The sequence below is a fragment of the Ovis canadensis genome, chromosome 23, assembly GCF_042477335.2.
Source record: "Ovis canadensis isolate MfBH-ARS-UI-01 breed Bighorn chromosome 23, ARS-UI_OviCan_v2, whole genome shotgun sequence".
Lineage (NCBI taxonomy): Eukaryota > Metazoa > Chordata > Mammalia > Artiodactyla > Bovidae > Ovis > Ovis canadensis.
The window spans coordinates 63555967-63573635 of record NC_091267.1 but is presented as its reverse complement, the minus strand read 5'-3'; the positions used below and the strand labels follow the sequence as shown (position 1 = coordinate 63573635).

The 17669-nt window shown below is 41.2% G+C and overlaps 1 protein-coding gene across 2 annotated transcripts; it reads right to left on the bottom strand.

The window, feature by feature from the left end:
* Window positions 1–439: 439 nt before the first annotated feature.
* SKA1 (spindle and kinetochore associated complex subunit 1) lies at window positions 440–16103 on the bottom strand. Of its 2 annotated transcripts, none has more exons than XM_069568577.1 (7): window positions 15893–16103; window positions 14049–14144; window positions 11339–11463; window positions 9735–9832; window positions 6651–6788; window positions 2203–2372; window positions 440–1284 (listed from the first exon to the last, which is right to left on the bottom strand). In XM_069568577.1, the coding sequence occupies exons 2-7, from the start codon at window positions 14131–14133 to the stop codon at window positions 1136–1138; spliced, it is 765 nt and encodes a 254-aa protein (XP_069424678.1). In that variant the 5' UTR covers window positions 14134–14144; window positions 15893–16103; the 3' UTR covers window positions 440–1135. The 2 variants fall into 2 exon arrangements, with proteins under 2 accessions (XP_069424678.1, XP_069424679.1); XM_069568578.1 differs by having other exon boundaries at window positions 14049–14245; window positions 15893–16066.
* Between the last annotated feature and the right edge of the window lie 1566 nt (window positions 16104–17669).

The following is a 17669-nucleotide window of genomic DNA, read 5'->3' as shown; positions in this document are numbered from 1 at the left end:
TGCAACGCAGGAGACCCCGGTTCGATTCTGGGGTTGGGAAGATCTGCTGGAGAAGGGACAGGCTACCCACTCTAGTATTCTTGGGCTTCCCTTGTGGCTCATGTGGTAAAGAATCCAGCTGCAATGTGAGAGACCTGGGTTCGATCTCTGGGTTGAGAAGATCCCCTGCAGAAGGGAAAGGCTACCCACTCCAGTATTCTGGCCTGGAGAATTCCATGGACTGTATAGTCCATGGGGTCACAAAGAGTTGGACATGACTAAGTCACTTCCAATTCCCTTCACATAGACAGATAGACAGCCTGTTGATTCGGTTTCTCTAGAGAACACTAAGACACAGATTACACTAACAGTCTCCCCAAGTGTGGAAGTAAAACTCCATTAAAGTCTTACAATCCACAACCCACTTTCGTGACCACTATCAATCTGCTCACACATCGTATTATCTTTTTCATCTCAATATACTTTTATTGCAATTTCATTACAGGTCGATGTTTACAGACTGATTTACACTGAAGGCATTTCAGGTAAGCTGTCCCTTAACCACATATGGGAAAGCAGAAAACCACATGGAAGAAAGTGAACAAGTGAAAGTCGCTCAGTCGTGTCCGACTCTTTGTGACCCCATCGATGACACAGTCGATGGAGTTCTCCAGGCCAGGATACTGGAGTGGGCAGCCTTTCCCTTTTCCAGGGGATCTTCCCGACCCAGGGATCAATGTGCTGCCCTCATATCCAACCTCTGACTATAGCCTGAAATATCATCAGTCTATAGGATGGAATATAGACACTAATGACCTTTAATTCCAGAGAGCCTGACCTTCCTTGGTCTTCTCTTCTTGAACTTTGGCTTCTATCTGCATCCCTCTCACTGGGACTGGCGCCACTGTCACTGAACACAAAAACTAAATAGGAACATTTCTTAGTTCCACTGTATGCCTACAACAGAGGCTCACATGGTAGGTGATTAAGGACTTACTGTAAGGTAGCAGATTTTTAAATATACATGCTTTATTTTTAGAAGAAACAAAAAAGGAATGAAAAAGCTAAAAAAATTATGTATTAAAAAATTACATGTAAGGAAACTATAGGAACAGCCTCTAAACCCTATTAGCTGGTTCAAAAGCTCACAAGGATGTTATGTTATAACATATCGGGTAAGCCCTTTCCCTCGGACCTCTGATAGCCTCCGACAGTGTCGTAAAATATTCAGTATCACGTGAAACCTCTTGTCGACTTTCAAAGCTGTGAACTCCTTTATGTCAGCTTCCACTACAAAATAATGACCTGAAAGTAAAGATATTAGTGCTAATTTTTATTAGGACAACTTTCAAGATGAGTCTTTAATATATTACATTATGACTATGAATGCCATTAATGATTTTGACTATCATCAATGAACCAAAGTGAGAACGGGTATTCTTGCTAAAATAATTATTCTTTCAACTGAAGTTGCATAATGTTTACTGTAGCATTTCAGCAGTGCAGCCTTGCTTATTTTATCACTGGCTATCTGCTGGTATCTTTTGAACAATTCACTTTTCAAGAAGCAATATGGTAGTGGTTAAGAGAATGTAACCCAGAAACCCATGGCAGCTTTACCACTCAACTGACTGACCTGGGGCAAGGAACTGACGTCCTCCTCATCTGTAAAACAGGAGTAATAATAGTACACAACTCATAAGGATGCTGTGAGGACTAAGGCCCTTAGTACACTCTCTGCCACATAGTAAGTGTTACCTAAGCATCACCAGCTGTTATTACTATTCTAGTTCTGAAAACACTGGGTATCATTCCGTAAGAGACTCCAACGCAGTATTTCTGAGGCTCGGCACTACTACTGTTTCAGACTAGATAATTCTAGATAATCACCTAGACTAGATAATTCTTTCTTGTCGGAGCTGCCCTGTGCACTATAGGGTACCCTATGGTGGTCTCTACTCTACTCAGGACCCTTGGTCTCTACTCACCAGGCGCCAGGAGCACCCCCAACCCCAGGCGTAACAATCAAAACTGTCTCCAGAGATGGCAGAATATTCTCTGGTGGGAAAAGTGCCCCTGGTTGAGAACTACCTCTCTAGAGTTAGAATTTTCTGGAATTACATTTGTTTCTCATGATTTAGTTACACTCCAAACAGCTGACATGTACACACACACACACACTCTCTCTCTCTCTCTCTCTCTCTCTCTCTCTCTCTTTTTTACCTTTGGTTTCCTTCGTTTCTTCGTCAATAAATCTGTGATAGAGATTTCTGGCCACAGAACTCATAGCCTTTTTTGGCTGATGTAGGATCTTATATTTACTAACAACTGCCTTGTTGATTTCTTTAATAACATCATTAATGTGACAATAGGTTAAACGGGATTTCATGTACCTGTAAAAAAAGAAAATTAATTTTTTAAAAGAATCATCATACAAAATTGTTTTCTTTGAAGAAAAATATTTACATATGGTGACTTTATACAGTCAACTACTTTATACAAGCTACTAGCACTTTTTGGAAAAATATTTTATAGCAACTTCCAAATAAACTAGATGTGTCTCAACCACTGAAAAATTAAGTAGAGGCTACAATGTATTAGTGCTTATCTTCCCTACTTATATCTGGATGCAGAAATCTCTATCCCTACTCCTTACAGAATTACTGTAATAAGTTAATAATTTAACAATTTAATCTCAAATTCTGATTCCAATGGATTAATTCCAATATAACAGTTTATTTAAATATTTTTAAATGTTTGTAAGCAAGGGGAAGAAATATTTTAGTATTAATAAATTATATAACTCATAGCACTTCAGTTTTCTGCAGAAACAGATTTGCTCAGAGAAACAAAGGGGGGAGAAAAAAGGGAGGAGGAAGGGGAAATGACAAAGAAGACAACAGAGATGAAGAGCCGACGAAGAATTGGTGGTGGAGGGGCTGCAAAGGGATCAGAGGGCCCAGAAGCTAAGCTGCACAGCTGCCTGGCAGAGGAGAAGGATGGACAGCCTCACTCGTTTCGCGCTCAAATGGCCTTAAGTACTGTCTGAAAGTGAATGTGAAAGTCACTCAGTCACTTTGTGACCCCACGGACTACAGCCCACCAGGATACTCTGTCCATGAAATTCTTCCAATTCAGTCTCCCTCCTGCCTGTCCTCCCAGTCGCCAGAGTCTTCTTGATGTTCAGTCACTGAGTCCTGTCTGACTCTTACAACCCCATGGACTGCAGCATGCCAGGGTTCCCTGGCCTTCATTATCTCTTGGAGTTTGCTCAAACTCTTGTCCATTGAGTCAGTGATGCCAATCACAGTCTTAGAATATAAGAATAGGAGACCTTCAATTTTGAGTGGTCTGTATACACCCAAAACAAAATTTTCATGATCTGCTTGCCTTTTCCCTTCAACAAATTGTGGATTCATTATATTAAACTCTGACCTTCCCCTCTGTTAAAAGGGGCAGTTTTCTAATAGAAAGTTTCTTAATATAAAATAATGTATAAATGTTTAAAGAAAAATATTCATATTGACCCAAACCATTTATTTTCATTATTCTCTTTTCTAAATTCATTTTCTCCACTCATTTTTTTAACCACAATTTCCACAAACAGTTGATGCCACAGCTCAACACAAGACATTCCTTTAAACTAGCAGTCCCCAATCTTTTTGGCACCAGGGACCAGTTTCATGGAAGACAATTTTTTCACAGACCAGGTCGGGCAGGGTAGGGGAGGATGATTTGGGGATGATTCAAGTGTGATACATTCATTGTGCACTGTATTATTATTACATCAGCTCTACCTCAGATTATCAGGCATTAGATCCCGGAGATTGGGACCCCTGCTTTAAACCATGTGAACTATCCTCTAATTTCCTCAAAACAAGTACCAGTGTTTTCCACTTTAAATTGCACCTCAGTATCAGCTTTTTAAAGATAAATGAACCAAAGCCCCATGCTTGGAACACATTCTTCTTATCCTAACCTTTTAACTTCTCTCATTCGTTAAATAATCTCTTAGTTTAAAAACGAATACTCTACCATGACTATTTCAATATCCTCCCTACAAGGAAGCATTTTCTTTTATCTGTGTATTTACTCGGCTACACCAGCTATTAGTTGCAGCAGGCGGGCCTTCATTGCATCACGTGGGATCTTTGCTGTGGCATGCAGACTTTGTAGCTGTGGCACGTGGGTTCAGTAGTTGTGGCACGTGGGCTTAGCTGCTCTGAGGTATGTCAGATCGTAGCTCCCCGATCAGGGATTGAACCCACATCCCCTGCACTGCAAGGTGGATTCTTAACCACTGAACCACCAGGGAAGTCCCCAAGAAAGCATTTTCTAAAGACCTTTCTACTGCACCGTTCCTCACAGCCATTTGTTCTTGGCAACAACAACAATTTAGAAAACCAAATAGCATCAAACAACTTTAATCACATAAAGCTGTCAACAAAGGAAATGACTGGGCAGCCAAAACAAACAAAAAAAACTAAAATGTCAGCCTCATTCCGAGTCTCAGATTTGTGAAACTGCCATATATTTTTCAAGGGGCAACTATGTATATGAACAGATGCTCAACATCATGTTATCAGGAAACTGAAAATTAAGACAGTGAGGTACATTATACTGACTAGAACAGCTAAAATAGAAAACAACGGACAAAACTAAATGCAGGCAAGGATATGAAGCAACAGAACTCTTCTGCTGGGAATGCAAAATGGTACAGCTACTTAGGGAAGACAGCATCACAGTTTCTCACAAAGCTAAACAGTTTTACCATATGATCCAGCCATCACACTCCTAGGTCTTACCCAAGTGAGCTGAAAACATGTCCACACAAAAACCTGCAGGTGAACATTTACAGCAGCTTTAGTCGTAACTGCCCCAAACTGGATGTAACCAAAATGTTGTTCCACAGATGAGCAGATAAACAAACTACTGCACCTACACAACGGAAGAGTCAGTCAGTCCAGTCGCTCAGTCGTGTCCGACTCTTTGCGACCCCATGAATCGCAGCACGCCAGGCCTCCCTGTCCATCACCAACTCCCAGAGTTCACTCACACTCACGTCCATCGAGTCGGTGATGCCATCCAGCCATCTCATCCTCTGTCGTCCCCTTCTCCTCCTGTCTCCAACCCCTCCCAGCATCAGAGTCAGCGATAAAAAGAAATGAGCTATCAAGTCACAAAAAGACACTAGAGAAATCTTAAATGTGTATTACTAAGTGAAAGAAGCCAGTCCAAAAAGGCAACAGTGTATAATGTCAACTGTATGACATTCTGGAAAAGGGAAAACTATAGAGACAATAAAAAGATGAGTGGCTGCCAGGGTCTCGGGGGGAGAGATGAAATGGAGGAGCACAGGGTATTTTTAGGGCAGTGAAACTATTCTGTATGATATAACGGCGGGGACGTGACATCCCACATCTGACAAAATCCACAGACTGCACAACACAAAGAATGAACCCTACTGCAAACTACAGACTTTAGTTAATATCTAGTTAGTATCTAGACTGGTTTAGCAATAGTAACTAATTTACTGCACTAACGCAAGATGTCAGTAATAAGGGAAACTGTTTTCAGTTATGAGAACACTGTTCAGTCTGCTCAATTTTTCTGTAAACCTAAAAAAATATATATATCTGGATGGACAACTCTCAGGCAAGTAAAATAACCATGCTCTTTGCCCCAGGGAGTCTCCTCCTAGGACTCTATCTCAAGGAAATAATAATAATAAAGAAATTACAAAATAGACCTGTGTAAAAGAAATTTCACTGTACCATTCTTCATAACAACAGTCAACCCAAATATTTGATAAAGTCATGCTTAAATAGCTTATAGTCACACCATAAAATATTATACAACTATTAACATCCAAGTTTTCGATGACAGTTAATAATGGAAGAATGCTCAATAAAAAAAGTAAATTATATTCATAGAATAACTACACTGTTGTAATAACAATCAGAAACAACTTGTTCTGTAAATTAAAATACAGAAGGAAATACTCTATCTTGTCTGAGTGGTGGAATTACAGATGAGTTATCAGTCTCACAACATGCATTATTTGTATAAGAAAATAAAAAGAAATGCAACTATAAAGCCAAGATGTGAAGTTAAGCCCTGGAATTATAATAGGGATTTCCATAATTAATTCCCCATTAATGTCTTCTATGAAGAGCAGTGGAGTCCTTATTGAGAGGAAGCATCTTGTCCCATTCACCCCTGTATTCTTCTCCTCAGTGACCCAGAGCCCAGAATAGAGCAGACTCAAACAAGTGTGTGGCACAAGTTAATGGACAAACGGAAATCAAACAGAGCTCTCTCTGTGCTAATTTCCAAATCTATACAACATACTCCCTTTCCTTAAAATTGTAGCAAAACTGAGGCTACTTCTAAAATGTAATTGGATAAAAAATCTGTATCATAAAATGACCCTGAGAGGACTCCAGAACAAACTGATCCATCTCTAGATCTATGTCTAGATTTTACAACTAAATAAAAAACAAAATTTTAAGCATCTTCCACAAAAGATTCCTGCAGCATAATATAAAACTATTTTAGAAAAGATCAATACTGGAATACAGCATGTTACAAATAATATATTCAAGGTTTGTGACAATCATATATGCTGATTACTAAAGAGCTGAATGTTAAAATTTATCTCAAATACTTACGCAGGAATGCCATTAAACTCATCAGAAGTTATAAATGGCATTTCTTTAATACTTCTTTGTTCTTTGAGAGGCTTCTTTGTGGGTGCAGGTTCCTCAACTTTGACTGGTTCTTCAGGGTCAAGATCTGATCTGTTAACACTACAGAATAGAGACACACAATTGTCAGAATTCTGTGGCATAGTAGGAGGCTTCGCAAGTGAAAATGACCAGTATTAAGCACATGATCTTATAATTTTTCCATCTCATTATAATTTTATAGGCAACATTTTCATTTTCTATCCCTACTGCTAATGCTTTGAAGATCTCAATAGTGAAGGGATTTCCCCAGTGGTCCAGTGGTTAAGACTCCAAAAGCTTCAAATGAAGGGGGCACGGGTTCAATCCTGCTCAGGGAACTAGGTTCCCACATGCCCCATGGCACAGACAAAAAAAAGGTTTGTTTTTTTTTTTGAATAGTGGGGAGAACACTGAAAAATTAAGTTCCCAAATCTTCAGTAACATAATCACGTCATTTATGCACGCAAAACATGGTGCAAATAATACACATGCCTAACATCTTCATCTGTTATCTCACTGGCTCCTCTAAGTCAGTATGTGTGAAGCTGAATTTAACCTCTATACAACTTATCTTTCTGATTCCCCTATTTCTGGATGTGCAAACATCAATCATCTTATACTTCTAATTTACCCCATTGGCTTGCTAGTATCGGTCCCACCTGCTGCAGACTCATTTCAGCTGCCAGAAACGAATGTGGGTGCCCTAGGGCCAGTCCTGCTCCATTTTTTGGTGTGGGTGAGAAGCCTGATACAGCTCCTTCTGCACTGGCAAACAGAGTCCAGGAACAGGCTATAGCTTCTAGGCTGTTTAACTGCCAGGGAAGGAAGAAACCCCCGTGCCAGCAGCAAGTCAGGTTGGCTTGACTTCTCCAAACAGAAAAAGGGAAACAGGAAAGAAATGATCCAACCCAGGAGTATACAAAGGGAATCCCACAGACAGGGAGGTGAGATCCCAAGATGACAGCTGAGTACCAGACACAGACAGCGACCAGGCTGAGGAGACGACCGTGTGACAGGCTGTGAAGGTGAAGATGCCCAGTGCTTGTAGCATCATCCTTACATGAAACCTATCCTGAGACTCCACGCTGAGCCTGGTTGGTTCTTACCTGTACTTGCCTGTTCTCAGGCCCTGCTGTGCGCATCAGCTAAAAATAACCTTTTCTGCCTATACAAAGGTTCTGCTGTGACCTGGCCCTGAAAGCTGAACCTAGGCCACAGTGAGTTTAGAAGAAAATCCCCCCCTACTCCTTGGGCCACATTCTTGCTGGGTGGCCAGTGTCCAGCCCAGCAGACCTGGCAGATACCCCAAGGTGTCTTTTGTTCCTCCATTCATTCATGACCCTACCCACTAATCTTCTTTTCCTTTTTTTTTTTTTCCATTTTGGGCCATACTGCTCAGCTTGTGGGGTCTTAGTTCCCTGACCAGGGATTGAATCTGGTCCATGGCAGTGAAAGCACCAAGTCCTAACCACTGGATTGCCAAGGAACTCCCTAATTTTCTCTTCTTGGAGGGAAATTCCAAGGTACCCTGGCACGCCAGGGACTCTGTTGAGCTTATTTCCTGGAGACCTTCAACTATCAGCAGCAACATGGCTCTTTTCCTACACAGCAAGATTCGTGCTTTCCTTTTAGTTTTCAAATTTAAGCAGTAAATTGTTGGTGGAAACACATACACAAAACTGTGATTATCACAAATGCCAGGGTGATTACCTCTTTGATAGAAGGAGAATCTGCAACAGAAGTATTGTAGGTACTGGCAGTGTCCTATTTCTTAACCGGACTGGTAGATTCACTGATGTTTATTATTCGCCTTTAATTTGCACTAACAATACTTCAATTACTTTTCTGTATATATGATCCATTTCAAAAGTTAAAATAGTTAAGTTAGTCGTGGTATACAAGGGGAGCCCCTTTTAGAAATACAATTTTGTAAATCAACTATACTTCAATAAAATTAAAAAAAGAAATACAATTTTGGTGGCAGAGGACTGGAGAGATGCCGTGGAGAAATACTGGAGAGACAAAACACAAGTAACTCCCAAATCATAAAGACGAAAGATGATGAAAGATCTCATGGAGCCAGACAATGAGAGGGAGGGCAGAGGCAGACAACACCCCGCAGAGGCCAAGGGGCTACAAGACAGAGACAGAGGCTGGAGACACCCTGTTCCTGTCCAGGTGATGGGTAGGTGACAAGGAGATAGCCAATTTAGTCTCACATACATAAACCTGGAGGAGAGAACAGCTTATTTGTGAGACTCCCAGCAAGCAGTTCAGACAGCTGAAACAGGGGTCATGTCAAGGCTGGAGTTGGACATCTGAGAGCATTAATAACGGTGTTAAGTAACACTGTCTTAGGAGACACTTGTAACTTAAAGGAGGGCAGAGAACCGGGGGGCAGCCTAGTCAAAGATGTAGGATGGCCTCTTTTAGGGGCTTCAGGAGAAAGGGCAGGCAAGAACATCTACCAGCAGTGAATAGACAGGCAGGACAGGAGTTTCAGGGTAAAAGTAGAGCTAAGCCTTTGTTCCTTGAGCTATTTTTAAGATAGGAGGTTCATTAAGTTTATTTTTACCCTAAGGCAGTGTTTCTCAAGGGTCAGCTGAGATTTTCCACCCCCACAATGTCTGAAGGCATTTTTCATTGTCACGACCTGGGTGGGGGGGCGGGGTGTACAGGAGAGCTACTGATACTCCATTGGAAGAGAGCAGGGATGCTGCTAAATATGCTATTTTTACAAAAAAGAACTATCTGACCTCAAATGTCAACAGAGCCAATGTTAACAAACTCTGCTCTGAGGGACTGATCCTTGGGAAAGAGGCACCACATTTTCCCTAGAGACAGTGGGATAAGAAAACTGGTAAAGATGAGGGAAAGATTATTTCTCGTGTAAGTGCAAACAAAACAAAACAAAACTGGATAATCACTAACAAAACTGCAAGTATATCGAAAAGCAAAAAGATCTAAAGTGCTTGTTTTAATAGTTTTATAAGTCCAGAGAATAAAAATAATTATAAACACACTTACAAGTTCTGGGTAACGGTTACTTGAGGCAAATGGGGAGGGATGTTTTCTTTGAGATGCTCCACATCTTTGCAATCTTCTTCAAGAGATTCAAAGAGTTCCTTTAAAAAAAGAAAAAAGCTCACAAATGAGCATCTGTCCTGCCTATGTGTGTTTTAACGTATTAAAAAGAGCAGGAAAGACTGAGTTCAACTACAATGATGCTGAGTGGAAGGGGTTAAAAAGCACTGAACTCTGCAATATTTAAAAGGAGCCCTTTGGTTTCTAGAGCTGACTTGGGATAGTGATACATCATTTTTCTCTACTGGATTTGTTCAGAGAACAATTGCTAGAATAACATTACAACAGGCAGGATTGACATGTATGTCTTTCTAAAATACTTCAACCTTGGGAAGCAACTAAAAAGTATATGAAAGATTTATGTTTGTCATTCTGGTAAAAGTGCTTTTGCTGACTTAGCAAGCATTCCCCGGCACCAAATGAGAACACACTCCTGGAATGCAAGGACGAGATATTGCTTAGGAAGGTTTTGTATATTCTAGCTTAATGAAAATTTCTACTTGATCATAACTGCCTGCATTTTGTGTTGTCTTTATTTAACTTTCCCAAGAATCTGAGGTTATGAACTCATGGAAATTCAATAAGAAAAAATACTCTGTACCTTTGGATCCCTGTCATCTGATTTTCAGTCATCATGTAAATAAAAATTCCAAACAGGCTTTAATCCTGAGTTGGACCTTCTCTAAACTCACACCTAACCCTGGGCCTTATTGGGCAAGGCAGAAATGTAACCATTATTGGTTTGTTTTGAATTTGTATGACATCTTTCTTTTAAAGACCTGGATCATGTTCAGAGATACTGATCTCATTTCAACCAACAGCAGGATAGGCATAATCATGTCCAGTCCTACAGAAAATCCCCTGAAAAATCTTTACAGACACTGAGGATTGTAACGCTTGAAAAGGACTATAGAAGCCACCTCGATCAATCCAGCTGAACATATCAGTGGCTCTAAGAGCAAGAGGTAATTATGGTACAGATTCTTTTCCCATCCTATCAGAAGCATTTTTATTAGGTAAAGGCTTATTTAGAACAAAATGTGTGTGTGAATGAGGCTCAAGTGTTTTTTTTAACCTGAGAATCTTTACACTACAATCTGTACAAACAGAGAAAGAAACGCACAATAGAAGGGACCCATTACTTTTCAATTAAGGGCACTGAGACTCCAAGAGGAAAAATGACTTTCTTAGGGTAGCAGAACGCGCTGGGGGAACCAGGGTGGGAAACCATGTCTCCTCAACCCAGGGCAGGCACTCCTCCCACACCACATTCCCAGGAGCTCATTTATTTAAATTAAACCTCCCAAGAATTATTTAGGAAATATTCCCTTTTTAGTAAATAAATTGGCTACCAGCATGGAAAGAAATACCTCTGGAACTCTGAAGTCCTTTACACTGAGAAAACAAAATGCAAATAGTACTCTTTACTGTTAATAATCGAAGCTAACAACATTATAAACATAAAGAATCCTTATGAATTCCCTGGTGATTAGGTGTTTATATTAACTGCCTTTTTTATTTTGTTTCATCACTAGAAAAACCATTACCTTGAGAGAACTGTTGGTTTGTTCTTGATACTGAATTTCCAATTCCAATTTATTTAGAAGTTCATTTACTACAATGATCTCATCTCCTATTTTATTTAAAATGGTCTTCAAGGTAGGTTCTTTCCCTATAAGATGAAATGGAAAATAAAACATACAGAAAACCATAAAACCTACATGTAGCCAAGGGAACTCCTGGAACAGAGCCTTACCATAAAGGGACACTGAGGAAAGAACAATGTTTCAGCCCCTAGGATTTGTCTCCATGAATAATCTTAAGAATTCGTTACTAAGTAATATGAAAAAAAGGAAGGAGGCGGTAAATACAAAGTATCCCCTGAATCTTTTATTTTTGGAAAATTCTTCCACTATAATAAAGCACTTAGAAATGCTAGATAAAATACACACCCTTTTGCATGCATAGTTGAGCTCTTAGGAGAAAAAAGGTAAATCTCCATGAGTTTCAACTTGAAGAAAGAATCACAGACCAGATAGAATGTATGAGCTGATGCTGCAGTAGCCCTAAGGAGGGGGGTGGGGGGCATGCAGAAGTGGGACTCAAGGTGCAGAGAAATGCAGGAGAGGAGGTTGTCAACCTCAGCAACCTAATATATTTGGTTTTAATGGGGATAAGAGTCCCGGCTTTGGGCCTTTAAAGCACAGAATGCTGGAAGTGAGAATCCCAAAGGAGGCCAGGACTCTCTTCATGGGATATATCCTGTGCATGTGTAAACCTGAAAAATTCTAGTCACTGGCCAGAAAGATAAGCTTACATTCTGGACTGGCCTGCAAGTGTCTGGGGGAGGCAGGGGAGAGTAGCCTGCTCTCAAGTTCCCAGCCCCACCGCCAGGCCCCTCTCCCCAGCTTCATAGATACAAGGATGGTAAAACCAGAGAAACTTCCTCCTTAGAAATAAAAGAAGTGAAAAAAAAAATTTTTTTTTAAGGGCACCTCAAAAGCACAAAAGGGAAAACCATCCTCATAACCAAATATTTTCCATCTTCTCTTCTAACAACCAAATCATGAAATATCCCTAAGTGAAAACAAAATGTGACCACACTGGAGATTACAGATGCAGAGTGAAATGGCTAGAGTTTCTAGGCCTGCAGTCAGAGACACCAGCACTTGCCCTCAGAGAATTAATGAGAAGCAAGAAAGTACATAGAAGAGGTGCGGGCATTCTGCTTGCAACCTAGTAAGGCACTCACTAAAGGCAAGCTGTTACAAATCAACAATCTAATAAAGCATTTGACCGTAACAGCTGAAAGAAATGAACAAATAAACGAGAGTACTGATGTCTCTGCTGAGACTAATCTCAGGGGGATTAGTCGGAGATACTGGTATCTCAAATAACCCAGTCACCTAAATTTTAGGGCCTTGTTTGCTGATCTGTAGTAAAATAAGTGCACTAAGTAAATTCACTACTTTTGATAGTAGTGATCTAGTAAATTACAGCAGCCAACGTGGCAAACATATTACTGGGCTTTCCTGAATAGGCTGCGGAACCGAACAGACAAATTATTCTCCCCACGTACAAACGACAGTTACCCGGTGTGTAGTAACCTAACAGGTCAGACTGCTTCTGCCAGGCCTCATGCTTCAGTGGGGCCATTTGAATTCAAAGTTGGATAGTTTTATAATCTCTAAGTTATATTTATCCAAGAGTAATCATGCTCTCAGAAAGAAAATCTAAAGACTATTTATTAAATATTTAAATGTCCTTTTTAGATTATTCAATAAAAATGGCATAGAAATAGACAAGTACTATACTGGGAATCAGGACACAAAAGCTGTAGTCCCAGCTGACCACTGATAAGCAGGAGAACTTGGGCAAGTCACCTGACTTCTAGAGCCTCAGTTTCCTCATATGAGACTGGGGGCTACAGAAGAACCCACAGTTGCTTCAGCTTTAACTTTCTACAGAATACATAGCCACCAACTGTAAACTGGATGAGTCTCTTTATTAGTGGTTCTCAACAAGGGAGGGAGAATATGCAAGTCTCAGAAGGACATGTATAATTTCATTTTTGAATTTTTTAAAAAGTATCCATTCAAAATACAATAAAAGTTCAACAGGATCTCCCCTGCAGATGGAATTCTGCCTATCAAATCTTTAGTTCTCCTAGATAAGGCTGGAGAGCACATCATTTTTGTAAACGATATTTTTCCAGGATCCCGTTTCTCTGCACTTCAGACTAGTTTGGAAGATGGTCACAACCTCCAAGTTTCTGGATGTTTAAATAATTTATTTCATTTTCAATTAGCTGTTTCCTAGTGATATATATTGATAATATTGATATATATTGATAACCTTCCTTATCAAAGCAGTCTGCAATATGAGTTATGGGATACTTCTATCGCTATGGGTGTTTTCCATTTCTGGTTTTTTCCTTATCTTTTAGTATCTCTGCTTAGCTCTAGAATCAGGAACTCAACATAACCTTAAAATCTTACTGCTCAGCCTTGTGTGTCTCAGAAAAACATAAATAAATAAATGTAATTATTAGCTAGTTCATTGTTCAATGTGATTTACACTTTAGTATCCTCTGCAATATTCAAACTACAGATAGCAGATTGCTTTAAAAATCACTATTCAAAACTGAAAATTAACTTTCTAAGATACATTCACTTATCCACGCATAAGATATCAAAGTGGGATAATAATCAAAATGTATTTTCAATGTACAAAGTCAGTGGAATCTGTTTTACTTACCACAATTTCTCAATGACAGAGTTTTTTTAATATTGCCAATCTTTTCATTAATATGAGAGCATAACTGTTCCAGATCTGAGGCCATCCTTTAAGCCTCTGAAGAAAAAAAAATATATAAACACATTTACAAAAAAAAACCCAAATTTCTGTTCACTTTCAAAACTTAAGAATGATAAATATCCAGTAAGTCATATCTCCTGGAAAACAAAGTACAAAAACTCATGAGTAATGTCTTTCAATTCTACAAAATTCAGTTTCTAACCAAGGAGATCAAACCAGTTAATCCTAAAGGAAATCAATCCTGAATATTCACTGGAGGGATTGACGCTGAAGTTCCAATACTTTGGCCACCTGATGCAAACAGCGACTCACTGGAAAAGACCCTGTTGATGGGAAAGATTGAAGGCAGGAGGAGGGGACGACAGAGGACAAGATGGTTGGATGGCATCACTGACTCCAGACATGAGTTTGAGCAAGCTCTGGGAGGTGGTGAAGGACAGGGAACCCTGGCATGCTGCAGTTCATGGGGTCGCAAAGAGACACGACTTAGTGACTGAACCACCACCACCAATGTCCAGTAATGATCCGTCTTAGAGCTTTCTATAGTCAGTTCAGTCGCTCAGTCGTGTCCGACTCTCTACGACCCCACGAATTGAAGCACGCCACGCCTCCCTGTCCATCACCAAATCCCGGAGTTCACCCAGACTCATGTCCATCCAGTCGGTGATGCCATCCAGCCATCTCATCCTCAGTCGTCCCCTTCTCCTCCTGCCCCCAATCTCTCCCAGCATCAGAATCTTTTCCAATGAGTCAGCTCTTCGCATGAGGTGGCCAAAGTATTGGAGTTTCAGCTCTAGCATCAGTCCTTCCAAAGAACACTCAGGATTGACCTCCTTTAGAATGGACTGATTGGATCTCCTTGCAGTCCAAGGGACTCTCAAGAGTGTTCTCCAACACCACAGTTCAAAAGCGTCAATTTTTCGGCGCTCAGGTTTCTTCACAGTCCACCTTTCACATCCATACATGGCCACTGGAAAAACCACAGTCTTTCTATAGTCAGTGCATCCCAAAGCAAGGTACAGAAGACAAGACTGTGTCATTTCCTCAGAGATTCAGGCGGACAAATTTGCTATTTATACAGAAAGACAACGTCAGTATTTTCTCTGAAAACTTAAATACCCGAGAATTTTAAGGAAAAACACAGGAAGTTCAAAGAAACGGGTCCAGGGAAGCATTTCTCCTATGCTGTGGGGACTGGGGCTTTACTACTGGGGTCGGTAAGGAGGCGGACCCAGGAGGAGGAAATGGCAACCCCCTCCAGCATTCTTGCCGGGAAAATCCCATGGACAGAGAAACCTGGCTCTTCTGTGGGGTCGCAAAGAGTCGGCCACGACTGAGCACAGCAAAGCCCACAAGGAGACGGAAGGAGGGGAAAGGAAAGAAATCAGGTACTGTTCGTTCACTTCAAGGGAGGTGAAAGAAAGTGAAGTCGCTCAGTCGTGTCCGACTCTCTGTGACCCTATGGACTATATATATAGCCCACCAGGCTCTTCCGTCCATGGGATTCTCCAGGAAGGATTACTGGAGTGGGCTTGCCATGTCCTCCTCCAGGGGAGCCGACCCAGGGTTCGGAGCCGACCCAGGGTTCGAACCCGTATCTCCCGCATTGCGGGCAGACGCTTTACCCTCCGAGCCAGCAGGGAAGCCCAAGGGTAGGTGAGAAGGTCTAAATAAAGCCTCCACTCCGGCTAACGCGGCTAAGGCCCGCTCCTCATCCCGGCCCCCCGCCCCGCCTAAACAATGCCCGCTTCCGAACGGGGGGATCTTCAACACCAGACTCTAACCTCGTGCGGGTCCGGGAGCAAAGGGCCCACTCAGTGGGGTCGCGAGGCGCCGAGAACCGCCCCCTCCCCCACCCAATCTCGGTCGGAAGCGTAGGGTCTCGAGACCTGGCTCCGGGAGCGAAATTCAAACTGCCCGCTGGTACCCAGTGCCGCGCAAGCGCACAGCCGCACTCCCGCGCTCGACGCCGCGCAGGCGCACAGCCGCACTCCCGAAGGCTGCTCGGAAGGATCACGCTTTTCCGCGTTCACACGGAGCCACAGCTGGGCGGGGCCAGGGCGGGGCCCGGGCTGGGGGCGGGGCCGATCTGGGGAAAAGGCGGGGCCGGATTGGCTCCGACGCCGAAGACTACCAACACACTTAGCAGACCGTACCTCCAGCCAGAGCCCAGCGCTCGGGGGGATCAAATCGTGAGCTTCAACATTGGATCACCAAATTGGCCGCACATTAGAATCACCAGGGCAGCTTTTACAAATTCCAGCGCCCAAAATGTACCCTAAATCAATGAATTCAGACACTGTAAGTCGGGTCCAAACCTTAACATTTTTAAAAGCACACCAGGTACTTCCAAAAAGCAGCCAAGTTAGTGAGCTGTAAGACTGAGAGATCCTCCCTTCTTTCGTGGAGTTAACAAACTCTGTAAGGGCAAATGCAAATTTAAAAAAAAAGTTTAATTCTCTGAAAAAAAGAGGAAAAGTTGCCCAGGGCTGGTGTGGCAGCTACACAGTCATCACGGAACCAAGTTCTGTCTATCTTTTCCACCCATCCCGATGGCATCATGCATTCTGGTGTGAAGTTCTCCTGAGATGCAAAATAACTGTCAGTACCTCTCTCAGTTCTTTGAGAAAGAACTAGCTGAAGCAGCACCTTTAAAGAGTATTCCTGAAAACCACACCTAATGAGTTCTATCTGCTTTCCATCGGTCAGTCACATCTACAAGGGAGACTAGAAAAAAATAAAATCATTGAAATTAAAAAAAAAATCTGGACAGTTACATTGCATCCTCAACAATAAAGGGGTTCTTTTTGTAAGTGAGGAGAACAGAGATTCTGGGGGCAGTGAACAGCTGCCTTGGCCATTTCTACTTATTATTCTCTAAAAGTCTTTTATTATTGAAAAATGTGAACATATACAATTAGGAGAGTACAATGAACCCCATGCTCAACCCATCATTGGGTTTTGACCACTATTAATTTATAGCAAATATTGTTTCAGCTATACTTCATCTCCTCCCACCTCTTGCCTCCCAGAATATTTTGAAACATATCTCAAATGTATCTTTTCACCTAAAAACATTTCCATGTTTATCTCCTAAAGATAGAAACTTTAAAAAGTGTTTATTTTTTAAAACTGTTGGTTTTTTAAAGTAGAATTCAAACAAGATTTACAAATTGTTGTTTGGTTGATACATTTCTTAAATCTCTTTTGATTGGGACATACCTTATTTAGAGCTAAAATCCTATAGCAGGATCAAAGCCTTTCATTGTAGGGCTAAATGTACAGCTTAGAATATCAACTCTACAAAAAATAACATAATAACAGAAATTCACCCTGCAGCATCAAGGGCAAACATTATCAGATTATTTCCCATGAAAAAAAATGAAGAAGAAGACAGCTTAAAAGTACTGAATACAAGAGAAGGGGGAAATGTGGGGGAAAAATACAGAAATGAGCAATTGGACCATACTATCTACTTCTGATTTCTCTCTGGGACTTGGCAGGACTCCTTCAGCTGCAATGACAGAAACTCAATCCAAACTGACTTAGGCAAGAAAAAGA